We start from the raw sequence: 22,080 nt of genomic DNA on the forward strand, positions 1-22,080 counted from the left end.
GACAAAAATGAAGCTTAGATACATAAAAACAATGTTGAATTACAGGTAAATTTTCTTTTATTCAAGTAGCTGAGGTAGATTTTTGTCTGTTCGTTCTGCTTCTGTCGCTTGCTCTTTACCTTTTGTCTATTTTTCTCACTTACTGTTTTGCTTTTTTTTCCTGGTCTCTCCACGGAAGAATACAGTTCCTTTATTTGGGCCATAATTGCTAAAACTGTCACTTTCTGGTATCTTGAAAACACAGTAACTGTAAGTTAGTTACACGTGTATTTAAACAACTGGTTTGAATTAGACTGGACTTTCAAAAACCAAAATACTCATACATAGATCCCTTTCTATCCTCCATATTAAAAAACAAGATGGTATCTCTTTGATTAAAATGCTTAAGATATAGACATTAAAGAACCTGGAGCCTATTATGTTTCTTAGTGTTAGTTTTTTTCCAGGCAACTTTTGAGATTTTTTTCCCCCGGAGAAATTATTGTGATTGCAGCCAGGCACAAATAAGACATACCATGTAAATGTTTATCCTAATGAAAACATGTTTCTTTCCTAAGACAGTATAATTTAATCAGTGCTTATGTCAGCAGTCTGTGCTTACATGGCGTGCTTGTTGTTCAGAGCTTGCCCACCTACGACAGCCCTGAGGTCTTCGGGCTGCACCCCAATGCCGACATCACCTACCAGAGCAAGCTGGCCAAGGATGTGTTGGATACCATCCTGGGCATCCAACCTAAGGACAGCTCTGGAGGCGGGGATGAGACCCGGGAGGCTGTGGTGGCCCGGCTGGCTGACGATATGCTGCGAAAGCTGCCCCCTGACTACAGCCCGTTTGAGGTGAGTTGAAATCCTGACGCAATGTCAGCCGTGGATGGGTCTGTTGGGTTGGGGGGATGAGGAAGGAGGGTAAAAAGCAATTTTTCTGAAATTTAAAAAAAAAAGTTTCAAGACTCACTTCCTGAAAAACCAAAAAAAAAAAAAAAGAAGATTTTGAAACTATCAACGTAATCATTTCAAAATATAAATAATAAAGAAATCTGATGAGAATGTTAATGTTCATAATTAAGTTACAAGTGTGTACCGATGGGTTGGGATTCCTTTTCTAGAAGTTTCCCTCTGGATACTTCACATTGTCATTTGTTCAAAGCAAAGTAATATATTCTTAGAGTAAAAATGTTATTTAAAACAAAAAATGTTGTGTAATTTAATGCACACCTTAAAATGCAGGCCTTCTTAATTTCAGGGAGCCTGTATTTATTTATATGCTTAACTCCTGGCAGCTTCTTCGTCTCATGAGTATCAAAAATTGATTTGTCTTTTTAATATGCAAGTAACTTCTAAACATATTTATGATTATGAAAGTTAATTTTTTTAATTAAAGTTTATTGGGGGTGATAATTGTTAGTAAAGTTACATGGGTTTCAGGTGTACAATTCTGTAACACATCATCTATAAATCCCATTGTGTGTTCACCACCCAGAGTCAGTTCTCCTTCCATCACCATATATTTGATCCCCTAACCCTCATCTCCCACCCCCCACCCTCCCTTGCCCTCTGGTAACCACTAAACTACTGTCTGTGCCTATGAGTTTTTGTTTCTTCATTTGTTTGTCATGCTTCTTTGTTGTTTTCAGTTTTATATACCACATACCAGTGAAATCACACAGTTCTCGACTTTTTCTGCCTGACTTATTTCACTTAGTATAATAATCTCAAGATCCATCCATGTTAGACATTTCAGCAAATACTGTGAAAAGATTTACCCTGATAACATTTTTAAACCTTTGAGAAAAGCAAAAGTTACTGCCTTACTTTCCATGTCATCTTAAGAGATGATCTGGACTAATCTTGTGACACTTGTCACAGGGCCACCATGTTTCTTTGTATATTTCCCCTTCTCCACCTGCTTTTAAATGGAAACCTGCAGCATTTTATTTCTTAAGTATCATATTATTTTCCACAAAGTAGGCTGGTTTGGCTGCTAGTCCTACAGACTGAACCGGAGGGCCTATTCCCAAGAAGATAATTTCCGTGGGAAGAAACTGATGGCTTGCTTGGAGAAAATCAATACTGTAATCAACTTCCATAAACACCTTTCATTATAGTATCAGGAAACAGGTCATTCATGTTTCGCAGTGGTTGAAATATTTATGAAACATTGAAATATCTATTACTTACCACATGTATTCATCTATGTGGTAAGTAATGGGGTTTAGGAGTGTCTCCGTCCTTTTGCTGAATTGGTCAGTGCTGCCTTAAGATAAAGCGACTCAACTTAGCACAATGCTCATCCACAGAAGATTCTCAATAAACACCTGTAAGATAGAAGCGATTAGGTGGATGGGTGGAGGGAAGGATGGATGAATGTTTTGATGGAAAACAGAAAGCTCTGAAAACACAGGTATAGTTTTTCGAGGCAGCCACCAGGATGGTCGTGTTTGTGTACATATCTCTGTGTGTGTGTGTGTCCAATGTGTGTGCTTGAACGTCTTAGATCGGCAGCAATTGAGTATTTCCCAGTAAGTGCAGTTGCCATTTGGAAGGCTGCATGTTGTAGTCATACATTTTATATAATATTTTTCTGTGAATTAAAGGATGTCTGTTTTCTCCTACGTAGGACGTAAAAAATCAGCTAGTCATCTAATGCATGTTTCCTCTCTTAGTTCTTTGTTTTCTGGCAGTAAGAAAAAAAGCGTATCACTTATGGAATTACAAAATTTTGGACTTTTTCAGAAGCCCCAGTTCCATAAATGTGTCTAATTTTTAACACGTGCTGAATGTCTCCATGGCAGGTCAAAGAGAGGCTGCAAAAGATGGGCCCTTTCCAGCCGATGAACATTTTCCTCAGGCAGGAGATAGACAGGATGCAAAAGGTTCTCACCCTGGTCCGAAGCACCCTGACCGAGCTCAAACTTGCCATCGATGGTACCATCATCATGAGTGAAAACCTTCGAGATGCATTGAATTGCATGTTTGATGCCAGGATTCCTGCTCTGTGGAAAAAAGTACGTTTACGTCTGCTCTGATTCTGCCTAATCAGTGTGTTGTTGTGAATCGTTGTAATTGGCAAGTGGAAAACATCGAAGGATAATTTACTTAAACATGTTCTTTTGCTTAGGCATGGATCCCCTTGTAGCCCTGTATTTTTAGATTGTAGACAGGGAAGGAAATGATGTATCCTCTCTCACATACCTGGTGCTCCAGTGGACAATGTACATGCATTATTTCATTTAAAGCTTGCATTTTATTGCTCTCATTTTATAGATGAGGAACTTGAGGTTGGCAGAGGTTAGACCTTTTCCCCAATCACACATCTAAGTTATCCAGGAGTCAGAATTTAAACCCAAACTTTTGGGCTTCAACGCCCATGATGCTAGTTCCATAGAAGAGAATGTTCTGAAATACACATTCATATCAAAAGTCACACCAAAGAGAATCATTTTTCTTCCTTTGTAGATACGTGAGTATGTGTATCTCAAGATAATAAGTGTGCTTACTGATCATACCTGTTGGAAATTGTGCTAAATGACAGATGTGGTTTTAAGATATAATTTTCTATTTGGAAAAGTAAAATGAGTACCTGAGTGTCTTTTTAAGCAGGAAAATAGGTGTATTTGAGGGGAGGGAGCCTAAATGACATGTTTCTTTGTTCTGTAGTTAAGTGTGTGCGTGTGTGAGTGTGTGTGTGTTTGTGTGTGTGTTGTGTGCAAGTATATTTTGTGTGGAGGTGTAAATAAAATTGTTAAGATTAATTATGGTAGAGGAAAGCCATGGGTAAGGGAAAGGGGCGTGGCTGCACTGCTACCCCATATTTCCTGAGAAATCTGGGTCTGCCGTATGCTTTTGTTCTACATGACCACTGCCATCAACTCGGTGACTCTGCACCCACAGCAGGAACTCATCGTATGCTTGATTTCACAGCTCTCTCCAAATGTCCCTGCTCTCAAGGTGTCACGTCTCCTCCCCTCAGATGTGTGTATGCTCTACCCTCCCAGAAAGGTCAGCAGGAGAAGGAAGCTGGGGTAGATGCAGGTAGAGAAATGGATGGGATTACACTCTTGCAATGTGAAGTTATGAATGCAAAGTGAACCGGGCCTGTGTACCTGTGCAGAGTCCTCCAGCTGCGCTCAGAGGGAAAGGTGGATGGCCGAGGTCATGCCCTGTTGGGCTTCTCTAGGCAGGTGCAGTGAAAGGTGTGTTAGTTTCTGGGGCTGCATAACAAATCACCACAGACTGGGTGGTTTAAACAGCGGCAATTTGTCCTCTCACAGTTTCGGAGGCAGGAACTCCAAAAGCAAGGCGTCCACAGGGCTTGCCTTCTCATGAAGCTGGAACAATCTGAGCAGAGTGTGGGCTCCCTGCAGGCATCTCAGTCCCAGAAGAACAAGAGAAAGTGGCTGGGTTTCTGAGCATGCGCCCCATCTTTCCTGCTGCTAATAGAACTTTCCTAACCCCCTGTTGCCCCAAGCTGAATGTCTGACACATGTTTGAGGAGCTTCCTCTGGTTTCTGCTTCTCCCACACAAGTTGGGTGTGTCCTTGGCTGCACACTGTTAAGGTGGGACCCACATGATGGAGGCCTTGCCGTGTGGTGGTGGCTGTACCAGTGGGGACATGTGGCCTCTGAAGTCATCACAGTCAGGAGAAGGGAGAGGTGGACAAGGTACACTGGACCTAATCTTCATGGATCAGAACAGATGCATGGACCCCACTGAACTGTGTGGGAGACTGGGGAGTGTAAAGGGGCACACGGGGTGTTAGATGAGCACAAACTGTCTCTGTAGCACCTCACTTCCGTCCAAGTCAGACCTGTTTCTTTACCTCCTTGGAGTCAGGGGACTGAGGGGATGGAAGAGCTTGGAGGGTTGTGTAAATGGAGCTCTCTCTCCTTGACAGGAAATGCAGTTGTGGAGATAATGTGTTTCATTCAAGCCCAAGCAGACAGTTTGATGATGACAAGATTTGAAGTGTGAGTGTGGGACCTGAGGATTGTTAGAGATCAGAGGTCATGAGGTGACAAGGCAGGGTATTGAGTGGGTCATTCACATGGATTCTGGTGTCACCAGAAAGGAGAAATTAAAGTTAATAAATACAGTATGTGGGTCATGAGCTGGGCTCTGGAGCCACAATATCTGGGAATTATGAATCCCACTTTATTGTATGTCCTACAGTTCTTGTGAGGATTAAATGAGTTGATGAGTGTACAATGCTCAGAACAGTGCCTGGCATATGGCCAGTGGTAGGTACGTGCCTGCTACCAGTGTCAGTGAAACCCACACCTCGGTCACCACTTCATCGGCACCACCTCCATCGTCTCCACCACCACCATTTATATCATCACCTTCTTCGTCCTCCTCCTCCTCATGATTATTTGTGGGATGGAGTGGAAAAGTCAACCAGGAGCCAAATTCCTTGATAAATAAGAGGGTGTGACCAGTAGGTGGTAGAAACAGGCAGCGAGGAGGACGGTATGTCTAGGTGGTATGAGACTCAAAGGGACAGAAGAGTGGGAAATGATAACTGCTAACCCGTCGGAAAGAACAGGGCTATCTCCTCTTCTCTGGTCCTGAGGCCTGTGCAGAGAACAGAAGCCTATGTTCTGAGAAGGCTGCAAAGGAAGCAATCTGTTCTGGGTGAGGGAGGGGGAGCCGATTATAGAGGAGGTGGGGGGAATGTTCATGGAAGAGGGGTTTGCTGATCATGGCAATGAGGTTGCTGAGGGTACAGTGGGAAGACTCAGGAGGGCAGGAGGGCTGGGGTTTGGGTCAGAGTGGGGGATGTACAGAGAGGGCAGCATCTAGAGATGAGATTGGGTCCTGGGGTGATGGGAGGCATGGCCTTTTGGGGGCTCCTCAGGTTAACGGGAAGGTGAGACTTGATGGGGTTAGAGTTGATGGGCTCTCAGAAGAGACTTCCTCCGTGAGGAGCCTTCCAGTATCTCTCCCAGGGCTTCAGCAGATTCCGAGGCAGTGGGTCCTGGGGAGTGAGTGCTCGTCTGTTGTCTTCCCCACTTTATCTGCTGACACCACCTCCATCCCTCTAGTCACACAGCTTAGAAACTCAGAATCAACTTTGATCAGACCCCTTCTCCTTCTCACCTTCAATAAATTTGTTATCAAGGCCAGAGACTATTCTACGGAATTGTCTCTCCTTATTGCCAATGACAGAGGGAGAACCTACTGGTCACTGGCCAGTGCAGCTTTGTTCCCCACTAAACCAGCTCACGCAGCTTGGTCAGCACCTGGGAGGCTCTGGAACAGGCTCCTTGCCAGGGGTCCCTGTGCCCTCAGATCACATGCAGGATAAACACTTCTCTTTTAGTTAATACATCTAAAAAGATGGCTTTAGAAAGACTTACCTCATTTCTAAATTATCATCTTCTATCCAGGTTTCTTTCCCCCCGCCCCAGGTTTGATGTCTTTTTTTTTTTTTTTTTAATGAAAGTTTATTGGGTGACAATTGTTAGTAAAGTTACATAGATTTCAGGTGTACAATTCTGTATTACATCATCTACACGTTCCATTGTGTGTTCACCACCCAGAGTCAGTTCTTCTTCCATCACCATATATTTGATCCCCTTTACCCTCATCTACCACCCCCCCTTACCCTCTGGTAACCACTAAACTATTGTCTGTGTCTATGAGTTCTTGTTTCTCATTTGTTTGTCTTGTTCTTTTGTTGTTTTTGGTTTATATACCACATTCAGTGAAATCATATGGCTCTCTGCTTTTTCAGTCTGACTTTTTTCGCTTAGCATTATAATCTCAAGATCCATCCATGTTATCACAAATGGTACTATTTCATCTGTTCTTACCACCAAATAGTATTCCATGGTGTATATATACCACAACTTCTTTATCTATTCATCTATCGAAGGACATTTTGGTTGTTTCCATGTCTTAGCCACTGTAAATAAAGCTGCAATGAACATTGAAGCACACTTGTCTTTATGTATAAATGTTTTTAGATTTTTTGGGTAGATAACCAGGAGAGGGATTGCTGGGTAATTCTACTCGTAATTTTTTGAGGAACCTCCAGACTGCCTTCCATAATGGCTGCACCAGTCTGCATTCCCACAAACAGTGTATTAGGGTTCCTTTTTCTCCACAGCCTCTCCAACACTTGTTACTATTTGTCTTGTTGATGATAGCCATTCTGACTGGGGTGAGGTGATATCTCATTGTGGTTTTTATTTGCATTTCTCTGATGATTAGTGATGTTGAGTGTTTTTTTCATATGTCTATTGGCCATTTGTATGTCCTCTTTGGAGAAATGTCTCTTCAGGTCCTCTGCCCATTTTTCAATTGGGTTGTTTGTTTTTTTGTTGTTGAGTTTCATGAGTTTATTGTATATTTTGGTTATTAGCCCTTTATCGGAGGTACTGTTTGCAAAAATCTTCTCCCGTTCAGTTGGTGGCCTCTTTATTTTGTCTGTGGTTTCTTTTGCTGTGCAGAAGCTTTTAAGTTTGATATAGTCCCATTCATTTATTTTAGCTTTTACTTCCCTGGCCTTTGGAGTCAAATTCATAAAATGCTCTTTGAACCCAAGGTCCATAAGTTTAGTACCTATGTTTTCTTCTATGCAGTTTATTGTGGCAGGTCTTATGCTTAAGTGTTTGATCCATTGTGAATTAATTTTGGTACACGGTGACAGTTAGCAGTCCAGTTTCATTCTTTTGCACATGGCTTTCCAATTCTGCCAGCACCATTTATTGAAGAGGCTGTCTTTCCTCCATTGTATGTTTTTTGCTTCTTTGTTAAAAATTATCTGTCCATATTTATGTGGTTTAATTTCTGGGTTCTCAATTTTATTCCATTGGTCTATGTGTCTGTTTTTCTGCCAATACCATGCTGTTTTGATTATCGTTGCCCTGTAGTACAAGCTAAGGTCAGGGAGTGTGATACCTCCAGCATTGTTCTTTTTTCTTAAGATTGCTTTGGCTATTCGGGGTCTTTTGTGGTTCCAAACGAATCTGATGCTTTTTTGTTCTATTTCTTTAAAAAAATGCCATTGGGATTTTGATGGGGATCGCATTAAATCTGTATATGGCTTTGGGTAATATGGCCATTTTAACTATGTTGATTCTTCCAATCCATGAGCATGGAATGTCTTTCCATTTCTTTGTGTCTTCTTCAATTTCTTTTAAAAATGTCTTATAGTTTTCAGCATATAGGTCTTTCACATCCTTGGTTAAGTTTATTCCTAGGTATTTTATTCTTTTTGCTGCAATTGCAAAAGGAATATTTTTTAAATTTCTTTTTCTGAGATTTCATTGTTAGTATATAGGAATGCAATGGACTTTTGTATGGTGATTTTGTAGCCGGCAACTTTACTGTATTTGTTGATTGTTTCTAATAGCTTTTTGGTGGAGTCTTAAGGGTTTTCTATATATAGCATTATGTCATCTGCAAAGAGTGAAAATTTAACTTCTTCATTCCCAATTTGGATGCCTTTTATTTCTTTCTCTTGCCTGATAGCTCTGGCAAGGACTTCCAACACTATGTTGAAAAGCAGAGGTGATAGGAGACAGCCCTGTTGTGTTCCTGAACGGAGAGCAAAGGGCTTCAGTTTTTCACCATTAATTATGAGATTAGCTGAGGTTTGTCATATATGGCCTTTATTATGTTAAGGTATTTTCCTTCTATACCTATTTTATTAAGTGTTTTAATCATAAATGGACGTTGTATTTTGTCAAATGCTTTTTCTGCATCAATTGATATAGTAATCATGTGATTTTTGTCCTTTATTTTGTTTATGTGATGTATCACATTGATGGATTTGCAGATGTTGAATCATTCTTGTGCCCTGGGATGAACCCCACTTGGTCGTGATGAATAATCTTTTTAATGCATTGTTGCATTTGATTTGCTAGAATTTTGTTATCCAGGTTTCTATTCTACTCAATATACCATCAGTCTTTGGAATCTCAGTGTATTTTGAAAAATAAGCAAATTAGTTCTTTTGAAAATTTAAGCAAATTAATTCAAGTGTAATATCTACCCACGTTGATCACAACATTTAATCATACCTAAAATATTGAAATTACAGTAAAATAGGATTCAGAGATACCTACTAGTGTGGCTGCTGATACCTTAATGACATATTCATGCCAATTGTGATAACAGAAGCCCCACACGTGAATTCAGGCAGAAGGTTACAGGCAAGGCATGCAATTAATTTGTTGGTAGGATAGGGACCTATGTTTTTATTCCTGCTCCTTCATCATAGGAAATCAGAGTGCATTCTAAGGGACAAAAACTTCAGAAAAGGACTGTTGTTTACCTCAATGAAAATGACAAATGGAGAAAAACGTCTATGCGTTATTATCCACAGAATGTATTTTAAAGTGTTAATGAGCACATTTATGGAAATAGAAATCCTGTTTTATAGTGGATCTGTTGAAAATACAACCTAAGGAAAAATAGTTGAAACTATTCAATTTAATTCAATTAATTGTTTTGATGACTTTATAGCAGAATTGGTAATGAATATATTCATACGTGAAATGCGATTCTATTGGCAGAAGACCTCTTGGATAGCATCTGAGCTCTGCATCGACCAGCTGCTCATGTGACGGTCATAATAAGGAGGGAGAATCATTTGAAAGCTTAAATTTCAAAACCCCGAGGGAATTCATCTCTTTGGGATTTTCAAATTCTAAAAGTGACATTGGTATTCCACCATTGTTTTCTGTGAACATAGCCAGTTACACAGCAGAATTAAACCTGTGTTAATTGTTCTACTGTATGCATTTCAGGCATCATGGGTTTCAAGTACGTTGGGTTTCTGGTTCACTGAACTTATAGAAAGAAACTGCCAGTTTACCTCTTGGGTTTTCAATGGCCGACCCCATTGCTTCTGGATGACAGGTTTTTTCAACCCCCAAGGATTTTTAACTGCAATGCGACAGGTAATAGCTCTGATTTGAACCTCTTGTGTTATAATTTTCCTCTACAAGCTTTTCTTTTTTGTTATAGTTTTGAAAAATATAATAAGACAGAGAATGACTGTCACTTTTTGGGCGCAACCTGTTACATTGTCCTAAACATAAATCCAGAAACTTGTTCTCAGGCTTCTAGAATGAATTTCAAAATATTTGTTTTTCTTTTATATTTGATTTTATATAATACACAATATATATAAAATACACATAAAAGTACAAGTGATTAATTTGGGACACCGGTATTTGTTCTGAGAGAATCTTTTTAACTTTAAATACTTTAAGTAATATTCTACTTCCTCTGCATTAGGGTAATTTGGGGCTACACTGTCATCCCTGTTATGCTCTTTCTGTTAAGACAAACCTCTGATTGCCAATTTCATCCTTTGCTTTTGTTCTTGCCCTGAGTAGGAGATAACTCGGGCCAACAAAGGCTGGGCCTTGGACAATATGGTACTTTGCAATGAAGTTACCAAGTGGATGAAGGATGATATTTCTGCCCCGCCCACGGAGGGCGTCTACGTCTATGGCTTATACCTTGAGGGTGCTGGCTGGGACAAGAGGAACATGAAACTCATCGAGTCTAAGCCAAAAGTGCTCTTTGAATTGATGCCTGTCATAAGGATTTATGCAGAAAACAACAGTAAGTTCTCTTTTACACTTAGGGATGGTTGGTGTTATTGGCTGGAATGACATTATAAACATAGGATCTCATTCTTTTTGTTATCATGTAATAAGGATTTGACTATGTTATCAACTAGCTTCACATTCAAACCCATATTTAATGAGTATTTATTGACCACTAGGCATTTTCTTGAGTGCTATGGGGGAAGGCAATGGTTCTAGATAATTAAAATAAAGACAGATAAAATATATAAAGCAGATAAAATATATAAGGATACTCATAAAATGTTAGAGGATGAGATGAGAAATAGGTGTTTGGGATAGTTAATAAGTGGTGGGAAAAGGGGGTGAAGTGGGATGAAGTACTCAGGCAGCTGGGCCTGGACTGGGCTTGGAAAGGTGGATATGAGGAGGTGGGGCAAGTGGTGCAAAGCAGATTTCTAGGCAGGACTGACTGCTCAGGGCTCTCTGGAGGTGGTGGCTTCACCAGTTTGGAGATTTAAGCCAGCTTGTGAAATACAGGCTGAATTCAGGGATGTTTGACCTAATCCAGTATCTAATGGTAAAATGCTGGATTCATATTTCAGCCTATGAATGTAACAACACTTCTGTGAAGCGCATACATTATTCTACTTTGACAAAGTCAGCAAAGCTCTATTTCACACGTCTGAAAATAACTGAACTATTTTCCATTGTTGGCTTGGTGTTTTCTGGAGGCTTTTGTTGTTATATTTCACTCAGCTAACATCTTCTTAGCAACAACTACCTTTCAGTACATGTGGGACTCTGTTCATTTTATTTTGTTAAAATTTATTTTCCTTTTAAATTAAAATTGTATTTAAGGTGTATCACACACACACACACACACACACACACGGTGAAATGATAATGATTACTATAAACTATAAACTCTAGAGGTAGCCATGATAGTGATCTCACAAGGAAGTACTGATTTTGTGACAGAATCCCCAAAGATTTTTCTTTAAACACATAATCTCTCTTTAAAAGACCACTTTTAGTATCCTCATCCCTTCCATAAATATCCCATTTGGAAACATGGACCAAGGGAAGAGAGTTTGTAAACTAGGAGCATTTTCTTTAGCGAACATGGGCCAAATGCCTAATAATACCAGCTGGGACCATAGTTGCAAGGGACCCAAAAGTAATCATGAACCAGACCCCTCCCACAAGTGACCCATGGTTTAGTGAGGGAAACTGGGGAGTAAATAAAATGAATTTAATACATGTTATGATAGAGATACACTCAGGATGTACAGGCAGCCTGGGAGGAGAGCGTAACTATGCCTGGAGAAGGTTGGTTGAGATTGTTTCCGAGATGTGCTCTGGAGGAGAAGAATGATAGGAGTTAGAGTTTTCTTGGCAGAGGGAAATAGCATTTGCTCACTCGGTCATTCCATGATATTTACCTGGCTCTGACCATCCACGGTGCACTACTTTGGTGCTGGGATTGCAACAGTGCAAAAAAGACCAGGCAGAACCCCGTTCTCATGGAACTCAGTCCCAGAAAGGGGGGATAGCCAAAAAAATACAGTCGGTCCTTATTATCCCAGGATTCTGTATTTATGAATTTGTCTGTACTCTAAAATTTATTTATAATCCCCAAATCAATGCTTGTGGCACTTTCACGGTCATTCACAGATATGCACAAAGCCGTAAAAAATTTGAGGCACCCACAATGCACGTTACCAGCTGAGGTTGACTAAGGTGACACTCTGCCTTCCTTCTGTTTCCGCTCTCCTAATGGAAACAAGTGTCCCGTTCATGGTCTATTTAGTGCTACATTTTTCACATTCTTGTACTTTCTGCTGTTTAAAATGACCCAACCGCAGTGCTGAAGTGCTGTCTCGTGTTCCTAAATGCTGCACTGTGCCTTATGGAGGAAACACATGTGTTAGGTCTGCTTCATGCAGGCCTGAGTTACAGTGCTCTTGGGCTTGAATTCAGGGTTAATGAATCAACAGCATATATTAAAAAGGTGCCTTTAAGTAGAAGCACACATGAAACAAGATTGTGTATTGATCGGTGGATGAAAATGTGCCTGGAGCCCTGCAGGAACCTAACCCTGTATTTCCCCTAGAAACTATGGTTCTGTAGTCTCTGATTCAGTAGACATTTACATACGTATGTCCCACGAGTCATGAGAATCGACTGTAAATGAACATACTGATTTCAGATATTTCTTGTTTCTAAAAATAAAACACACACACACACACACTGCTAGGGAGTGAAATAATTCAGGGGTTCAGGGGAGGCCTCCCTGAGGAGACAACATTGAGCTCTGAGATCCAAGCGACAGAACGCAGCTGTGCTGATACCCAGGAGCAAGGGCAGGGGTGCAAAGGTGTGAGGTGGCCATGCTTGGCTGGAGGAGCAGAAAGAAGGCAGGAGGGAGAGGAGCCTCTGCGCGGGGTCAGAGTGCTCAGCACAGGCCCTGGCCCCTGGCACGGCTGGGTCGATCTTTGCCGAATCTCAGGACACCCGTTTCTGTCTGGGCTCAGGCACGTGTGCCGCTGGTGACTTTGAGTGGACGGGTTCTGAGGATGGGGGGAAGTCCTGGGGCCGTGACTGTTTTATAGAAATGATAATCCAGCCAAATCCACGTTCTTGGAGCCAAAAACCGTAGTTTAGAAATTTTGCTTTACCGTATTGTTGCAGCTAGTCATATTGTGAAAATGTTTCCCGTATAAAATGAAACAAAAATCCTTCTCACGTGGAGTTAAGTGTTCCTTTTTTTAATTTCTCGTGGCTAAATTGCAAAAATCCATTGCGATATGACACTGAACATCTCAACATGGTGGTAATAAAGTAACAATTTTATCATGCAAAGGCAATTCTTTATTATTTCAGAACAGATTTTTATAGAATCGTACTCACCCTGCTGGGCATTAGTCAGTGGTGATACTCAGTAGCAGCAGGTAAGGAAGGAAATAAAGTAAGCAAAGGAGAAGTGACTCATTTCAAAGTATTAAAAAAAGAAAAAAGAGGGAGACTTTAATTCTTTATTCTTTTTATTTTTTTAATTTTTGGTTTCTGTAGAAGTTGGTGGAAACTTGTTTTGCCAATTTGTTGTTGGAGAGGTGTTTCTTTAGTGATAAAAAGCTAATATTCTGGTGCTCTTTTCATACTGTAAATCTAATTTTCACTCAATTTTGATAACTGAATAGGGCTCTGATTGAGATAAACGTCTGGAGCATTGGTAATGGCTATCGTACACTCTGAGAGTATAGCGTTTTAAAATGAAAATTCTTACAGTGAATTGTTTTTCTGGTACATGAAGAGCAATTTTCAGTTTAAATAATTCATCATTGAATTTTACACATAGAACTGGTTTATTTATTTTCAAAAAGATATCTAGATATTTATTGTAGCTCTAAAAATAGAGTGATGTATCTCCAAATGTTTATTTTATTTATGTTTTTTGTCAGGATATCATGGGAAGTCACCCAAATTGTATGCACTAAATTCACCAAGAAGACAAAACCACACACACCAACTCAGATTCTCTCTCTGTTCTCAAAGGAAGTTGAAAAGAGGCAGAATAGGAAATATTGTCCCCTTACAGATTTACTCTATGGACAGAGTGAGGTTTCAAAATGAACTGCAGTACTGTAGCTGATGTAACAGGAAAATGGTGATTAGAACATTTTGGGGGAACAATACGAGACTTATATGTACCTCTGGTCATGAAGTAAGGTGGGAAGGATCTCAGGGTCCCTGCAGCTAATGAGGCTATTTCCTGCGAGGGAAAAAGTGTTTCTAAGAACACCCAGTGACCTGCCCTTATCCAACACTGCAAATGTGGGGCTGGGCCCATGCGGTGACTGGTTACTTCCTGAGCCCCACAGCATTTAATTCGGTTTCAGTTGGTAAACCTGGAACTCTGTGAGAATCATGGGGAACATGAGTCTGGGGGATTTGTTTTAGTGAAAAGGTAAGTATGTGTGTGTATGTGGAGGGAAAGAGAGAGAGGTGAGAGGTGAGAGCTTCGGGGGAGAAATATAACACACCTCGGGCATCTACTGCATTGTAGACATTATACTATGACAGGTATTTACATATATTAACTTAATCTTTACAGCAACTCTGTAAGGTATCATGCTCTATTTCTAGATAGGGAAATTAGGTGTAGAGACATTATGTAATTTGCCTATGATTCCTGGCTACCAACGCTGGTATTAGAGTCACATTTGTCTGTTGTGGGAGGGGTTCAAACCTTGGGGAGTTCCTGTGGTTAGTATTCCACTTACGATGCTGTATTTAAGGGAGCCCCGGCGGCATCTGGAGTAAAGCTGGAAAATCACGGCTAAATGGAAAATGAGGACAGCCCCTTGCACTTTGAAGTCATGAGTTTATTTTTCTCAGGTACATGATGAAGTGGACACAGTGAAAGTGAGACTGGCAGTTCACAATAAACATGTTCAGGTGTTAAATCACAGAGCTTAGAGATAGAGGTGTAGGCTTTAAGCACTAAATGTTTCAAGTGCTTTGGTTGTCACATAGCTTATAGTCCAAGATTAAGAAAATATATTAGCCATGTTCTGTAGGCCTGCCTAAAGTGAGTTCCAGGAGAAATGTTTAAAAGTACACTTTACCTGAGATAATAGAAAAATAGGGCTAGTTGGGCACAAAACAATGATGGCTTAAATGATGGCGCTGGTCACAAGATATCTAGTTTCTGCTTTTCGCTGTAAAGATAACATCACAGGCACACAATTACGAGATATTTTGCAGAATCTTGGCTCTTCAACCCAGTACCCCTTGTTCTCACAATATAATTTTGTGTTGCTGATGTCCTCTTTCTTTGTCAAATGGGAGGCGATAACTCCAGGGTCACGAGGAGAATTTATGAATTTGTTTCACAGAAGGAATACATGTGCTTAAGAAAGTTGTGAGCAGCTGTTTACGTCCAGAAGTCTGGCTGCACAAATTGTTACCTGTGACTAAAGATCACATTTTCCCCTCGGTTCCCTCCCTTACCCCTAAGCCTCATAAAAAAAAAAAAAAGCCCTACTTCAGCTTTTTGAGGATTTGAGAGATTGTGCTCTCTCATCCACAAGCTTTGGCCAAATCGAGCTTTGACCAAATTTTGACCACAAGCATTTCCAAGCACCGGTGTTTCAGTGTTTGGATTTAGCTGCACATAGCACACTCAGACCTGAATTTTGAGAGGTGTTTCAGCAACAAAAGCCCCTGCCCTGTGTGGATGAGAGCTTTCACTCCCTATGGCCCCCTCCCGCCATGCTGCCACACGTTCTCAGATAAAAGACAGTGAGCCAGGCACCTGGATAATTGGGTAGCTCTCCTGGCTTTATCATTCTAGTAGTTAGTCATGTGGCTTTGGAGGGGAGTCAAATAGGCCACAAGTTGAAGTCAGGTGCCTAGTTATCATCCCCAGTTCACTTTCACATCTTCCTGCAAAGACGTAAAGGCACATATGCTTAGTCCGTCCCAACTATCGCCGAGACTAAGAGTGCAGGCTCTGGGTCCATTCTGGCCAGGCTCCGTTCTTGTCTTACCACCTTCAGCTTTGTAACCTTGGACGAGTAACTCAGCTCCTCATGTTCCAGTTTTCTCCTCTGTCAAATGCATTTATCAATGGTACCCATCTCATAAGGTTGTTAACAAGAGAATTAAACTGACAATGTCCAGCACATAGCATACAATGAATAATTTTATTATTATTACCATTATTAATATGTTATCTCATGTGCTTGTTGAAGGATTAAAAGAAATATGTAAGTAAGAGTGCACTATTTAATAATTTAAATGTTATTAGCAAATACAGGAAGGATTTAAAGGTTACATAGGGGATCTCCATGTAACTTGGTTATTTTGGATACTGGATGGAATATATAATGTAATGATACACTGTTAACATTTGGATGAAAAATGTAGGCTAGAGAGGGAAGTTACCGAGTTAGAAAACGAAGTTCCCTCCAGGTGTTTTATTCAAATCTTTAGGCTCTTAAAGCCGATAGCTCACCAATTCAGACAACCACTTCTCTCTGCTCCTCCCCTGGAACCCTCAGGCTTTGAACAGATTTAGCTGATTTGCTCTACCTACATAGCATGTTTATTTTCTTCTTCAGAGTCATTTGTCTAACCAGGCCTAATGGTTTGGAATCATCTGTTTATGTGGTTGTTTAGCGTCTGTCAGCACTTTCACGATGAAATTTCATTTTCGGTGGTTTCTAATCTACTGCGGAAGTTCACTGCATGCTGTGACTTGGCTTGGCCGCCTGCAGTTCTGCAGCAGTGAAAAATAAGTAAAATTGGATCGATATTTCAGAGACTTTGTACCTGCTTATGGAAATGAACGTGATTTTCTTCCAATTCTGGTTTTCTTTCGGGGTTAAAATCCAAGTAGTCAAATACTTGCCAAGGTGTGATTCTAATTATCATTTGGTTATAAGACACCAAGGGCTTACTTCAAGATTTATAAAATGATTGTGAGTCAAATGTTCATCCAGAAGAACAATCAGTTATATATTTGTTCTGTGTGTACAGATCCTAGAATTAAAAGAGTTTAAATAAATCAGTTAGTAGAGTTAGTATTGACTGCATTTTATGAATTTACTGTCATTCACATATATTCATATATTTGCCTAATTATTACCATGATATCCCCATGGTAATTTTAAAAGTAATGCCTAGGCTTAAAAATTAGGTATTATATTTATTTAGATTGTTTCTAACGATTCATTTCATGAGATCGAACAAATGCACGACTTTAAAGTACCATAAAATATCTGTCACTTTGTTTTAGAACATGGTTTCTGAACCTTGGTATTTTTGACATTTTTGGTCCAGATAACACTTTGTTGTGAGAGGCTGTCCTGTGCATTCCTGGATGTTAACAGAATCCCCGGTCTTTAACCACTAAATGCCAATAGCACCCATACCCCCCCAGTTGTGATGACCCAGAGTATCTCCAGATAGTGGCAAGTACCCCCCCCTCGGGGGGTGGTATTATAGTAGTCCCTGGTTAAGAATCACTGCTTTAAAATATTTATTTCATATTGAAAGTTGTCTATAACATTACCATATCCACGTGTTTAAATTCCAATAAAATTAATTATAGTGGAGGTATGAGAATACATGGCACAGCAGGTTGAAAGTGTTATTGGGTCAAAAAAATGAGATTAACTTCTGAGAGTGCCTTGCTTTTGTGTGTTAGAAAAAGCTAAATTAGTGCTGGCTTCAGCAGCATGTATACTAAAATTGGAAGGGTATAGAGAAGATTAGCATGACCCCTGCTCAAGGATGACATGCAAATTCATGAAGCATTCCCCTAATTTTTTTTTAAAAAAAAGGAAAGAAAAAGCTAAATTATTGAGCAAGTTAGTTTGGGGAAATAAATTCAGTCACTTTGATGTATTGCAGTCAGAAAGTGACTTTCTGACACTAACTCACCAAAGCAAATTACCGTTTTCTTTGTCTCCATAGTTACATGAGGGTCATTTATAATATTGGCCTTCCAGAGGAGTACAAGGATGGGTGCAGACAACTTTTGTCCTGAAAAAAAAAAGTGTAATCTGGAAGAGAAGGGCAAATAATATACTGCTTCCTGAGATGGGTGTTATAAGATGTGCAGATAAACTCCTCTGGGCAGAGAGGACTTTACCAGAAGCTAACGGAGCTGGAACTCAAGGTTGCCCAATGCAGAGGCTCCCTCCAAAGCTCACTTCTTCTCTCTTTTTTTTTTAAACTTTTATTTATTTAAGTGTGTTTTCCCAGGACCCATCAGCTCCAAGTCAAATAGTTGTTTCAATCTAGTCGTGGAGGGCACAGCTCACAGTGGCCCATGTGGGGATCGAACTGGCAACCTTGTTGTTAAGAACACCGCGCTCTAACCAACAGAGTTAACCGGTGGTCCCCCAAAGCACACTTTTGTGTTTGTAGATTCCTACTCCTTTTCTTTTCTTTTTTTTTTTTATTAATTTTATTGGGGTGACAATTGTTAGTAAATTTACATAGATTTCAGGTGTACAATTCTGTATTACATCGTCTATAAATCCCATTGTGTGTTCACCACCCAGAGTCAGTTCTCCTTCCATCACCATATATTTGATCCCCTTTACCCTCATCACCCACCCCCCACCCCCTTACCCTCTGGTAACCACTAAATTATTGTCTGTGTCTATGAGTTTTTGTTTCTCATTTGTTTGTCTTGTTCTTTTTGGTTTATATACCACATATCAGTGAAATTATAGGGTTCTCTGCTTTTTCTGTCTGACTTGTTTCACTTAGCATTATTCTCTCGAGATCCATCCATGTTGTCACAAATGTTCCTATATCATCTTTCCTTAACGCCGAATAGTATTCCTACTCCTTTTCTTAAAGGACCCGTTCCCCAAATTGCGTAAGTTTAAGACCCCGCAAGACCTGGATCTGCCCCTGACATGGGGTGTGCAAGGCTAGAAAGAGAGCTTTTGATTAGGGTGAGTGCATTAGAGAGGATCTTTAAGGGTGGACATCCGCAGGGTGTCTTCCATGGCACGTGTCGTTTTGGAAACTCCCCTATTCCAAATGCCAAAAAGGTAGATTGAGTCTCAGGGAGCTGAAGTCTGCCATGACTCTGCTTTCCAGTCATTTTTATTCCTCTACACACGTGGAGAACTCAGACCTCCTGTCCTGTGATGTCAAATGTGGTCTGGATTATGGCACAGAGGGTTGAAGACCGTCTTTTCACATGACAGTAATAGTGAAATAGTGAGCACTGTTGCTAAGTGTCTGATTAAAAGGGACTGGTGTCTTGTGTCATGGGCAAATCCTAAAGGAAAACAGAGAGGGTATGAGAGTTTAGGATTTGGTGGGGAAGTAAAGGAGAAAGGGTGGAGGGGAGGAATGTTGAATTGATAGGTGGAAAGGAGAGGGAGGAAGAAAGGAAGTTCATCGTCATGCCACATGGGCAGGGCTTACTGTCAGGGGACAAGAGGCCAGTGGGGTAAACAGGAGAACGTCTGGGTGTCTTCTCATACCCACCGGAAACCTGTAGTAGCACCAGCTTCACACTGACTGAACGTTCCTTATTTTACCAAACCCACCTCTCTTTGGAATGCATTTGGCTCTGCACTGTTTGGGCTGCTTACCTTAGGAATTCACCACGTTTTTTTTCTTTTATGATTTTTGTTTTTGTAGCTCTAAGAGATCCTCGGTTTTACTCCTGCCCCATCTACAAGAAGCCAGTCCGAACGGACTTAAACTACATCGCTGCTGTGGACCTCAGGATTGCCCAGGCCCCTGACCACTGGGTGCTGCGTGGGGTCGCCCTTCTCTGTGATGTCAAGTAACGTGGGGCCTGTCCCCCACCCAAGACTTCAGAAAATGCAGGATCTGAACTATCATAACCTTCATTCTCCTATGAGCGCTGAACTGTGTGTAAATCCTGTTGCTTATGATTCATAAGCTGCAAAGCTTTTCCCTGCTCCTCAGTCTGATGCTCAATTATATTTAACCTGTTTCATCATTAATAACCAATCACTGTGTTTGGTGGAAGTCACTTGGTGATTTAAAAGTAAAATGGACAACTTCCTAATGATGCGTGGCCCTCAAATCCACTATAATACATTTTCTTCTTCACTCAACTCTAAAGACTGATGAGGTTAAGCAGATGATAGTTCCCTGGAAGGAATTATTCTTCTGTTAATGTATTACTGGTGACAGCCCAGTTTTCGAAGACAACGACTTTGTGCTGATTTTGCTTTTATTGCCTCTTTGTATTTAGGTCAGGTTAAGAGATTTATGTCCATGGCTCAACCAGCCAATTGAAGAGACTTAAAAAAGAAAAAGGAAGGAAATAGAAGAATAGGATAAGAATGTGAATGGATGAATAGACAATTCATGTAATCCTATAAACATATAGAATAATGTTCAACTCCACTTGATAATTAATGAGATACTAAGTGATACCTGTTTTAAGAAAAATAATTAAAGCCAAAAGAAAATTGTGGTGAGGTCTTTGTAAAAATGATGCACTCACAGATTCCTAGAGCAATGTAAACCAACCCATCCCTTTTGTGAGATAATTGAATGACTAAGCACAGAAAGAGCCATAAAAAGGTTCACATACTTTGATCCTTATTTTCTCTCCTGGAAGTCTATACCACGGAAACCATTTACAAAGCTGAAAGAGATATATGTAAAAATACATTTAGTAACAGAAAGAAAAAGGAAATGTTCTGAATATTCAATAATAAGGCTATGCTTAAGGAAGTTAGGAGATACTAGGCAGCCATAAAAATGATACCTAAAATTTTACAATATGGAAATGGTAAGCACAGACTATTAATTGAAAGATATAGTTAACAAAATACTGCGTACTGTGATTATAACTGTAAAATGTATTTGCATGTGCACAAAGATTAGACGATAATATTAAAAAGTAAAAACGTGTGATAGCATGGTAAAGATTTCAGTTGACTTGAAAAAAATGTAATGATTAGAAGAAAATGTAGGGAAAGAATAAAAGTCTTAGATTGTGCATGGGGACTTCACATGGGCTTTCATTAATTTCGAAAATACTATCTAAGGAAATTTTCCTATGTTTTTATTTTAAATTCTGTTCATAAACTATACCCTGTTTCATCTACAATCTATTGGCTAGAAAACGTGGTCAGTATTAAATTAGAATTGTGGCTTACAAATGTTTGATTGATGTTAGATCTACATAACTTGTTTCTGGTGATAAGAGGCTTCTTAGGAAGGGAGGAGTTACAAGGAGATAGGTGTGGGTCTCTTTCACTAGGCTTTGCTCTGCGACAAGTATCATCTTATTGCTAATTATGATGGCCTGAGTGATTCGTGTGACTTGTACTCATCTTGGATAATGCTGTTTTCATTTGAGCAGCTTCTTCTGGTCTGAATTAATATATCAGTTGATTTGTGTGGATTGTGGTAAGATCATCATTTTATTTTGAAGAACATGTAATGGACTGTAAAATGTATTTGCATGTGCACAAAGATTAGACGATAATATTAAAAATGTAGGAAAGAATAAAAGTCTTAGATTGTGAAATGATCTAAATTAATAAAAAAGTTGTTAATGAATGTCTGAATTGTGATTGCTATTTATTAGAAAGGGGTGAACAACACTGAATACCCAGAATTAAGCTTTCAAAACTCGACTTTATATCAAATAACTTGAAAATGTATACTTCATGTAATTTTGTGATATATTTTTGTTGGTGTATATGTAATGAGTTTTGGAGACCCAAAGTAGAAAAGGACAACATGAAAACAACTAGAAATTTTTAGGAACTGTTCAACAAGGAATGTCTATGAAGCAGTGAAGAGCCATTGAGGCCCCTTTCAACTTCACCTCCACCTCCCACCCCCCAGCTCCCACCCACTGAAGGGTGCTCTACATTCTACTGGATTGGGGCAAGTGAGGTTCCATTGATTGAATCTTCCAGTTGATGGAGAAAGTCGCTGACTGCTTGGGATATGGAAAAAACTACAGTGCAGGTGATGGTGCCATTGCAAAGTGATAGATAA

The 22,080-nt window shown here is 40.0% G+C and overlaps 1 protein-coding gene across 2 annotated transcripts in view; it reads left to right on the forward strand.

Moving 5' to 3' along the window:
• Positions 1-21,631, forward strand: part of DNAH5 (dynein axonemal heavy chain 5) — a 241,550-nt gene extending 219,919 nt beyond the window's left edge. For both annotated transcript variants that reach the window (XM_081054213.1, XM_081054212.1), the window contains exons 75-79: positions 622-837; positions 2,793-3,005; positions 9,757-9,909; positions 10,351-10,582; positions 19,726-21,631. In XM_081054213.1, coding sequence (XP_080910339.1) covers positions 622-837; positions 2,793-3,005; positions 9,757-9,909; positions 10,351-10,582; positions 19,726-19,877 — 966 coding nt within the window. In that variant the 3' untranslated portion in view covers positions 19,878-21,631. The remainder of the gene's footprint in view (positions 1-621; positions 838-2,792; positions 3,006-9,756; positions 9,910-10,350; positions 10,583-19,725) is intronic.
• Positions 21,632-22,080: the final 449 nt, after the last annotated feature.

The sequence above is a fragment of the Rhinolophus hipposideros genome (genome assembly GCF_964194185.1).
Source record: "Rhinolophus hipposideros genome assembly, chromosome: 7".
Taxonomy (NCBI): domain Eukaryota; kingdom Metazoa; phylum Chordata; class Mammalia; order Chiroptera; family Rhinolophidae; genus Rhinolophus; species Rhinolophus hipposideros.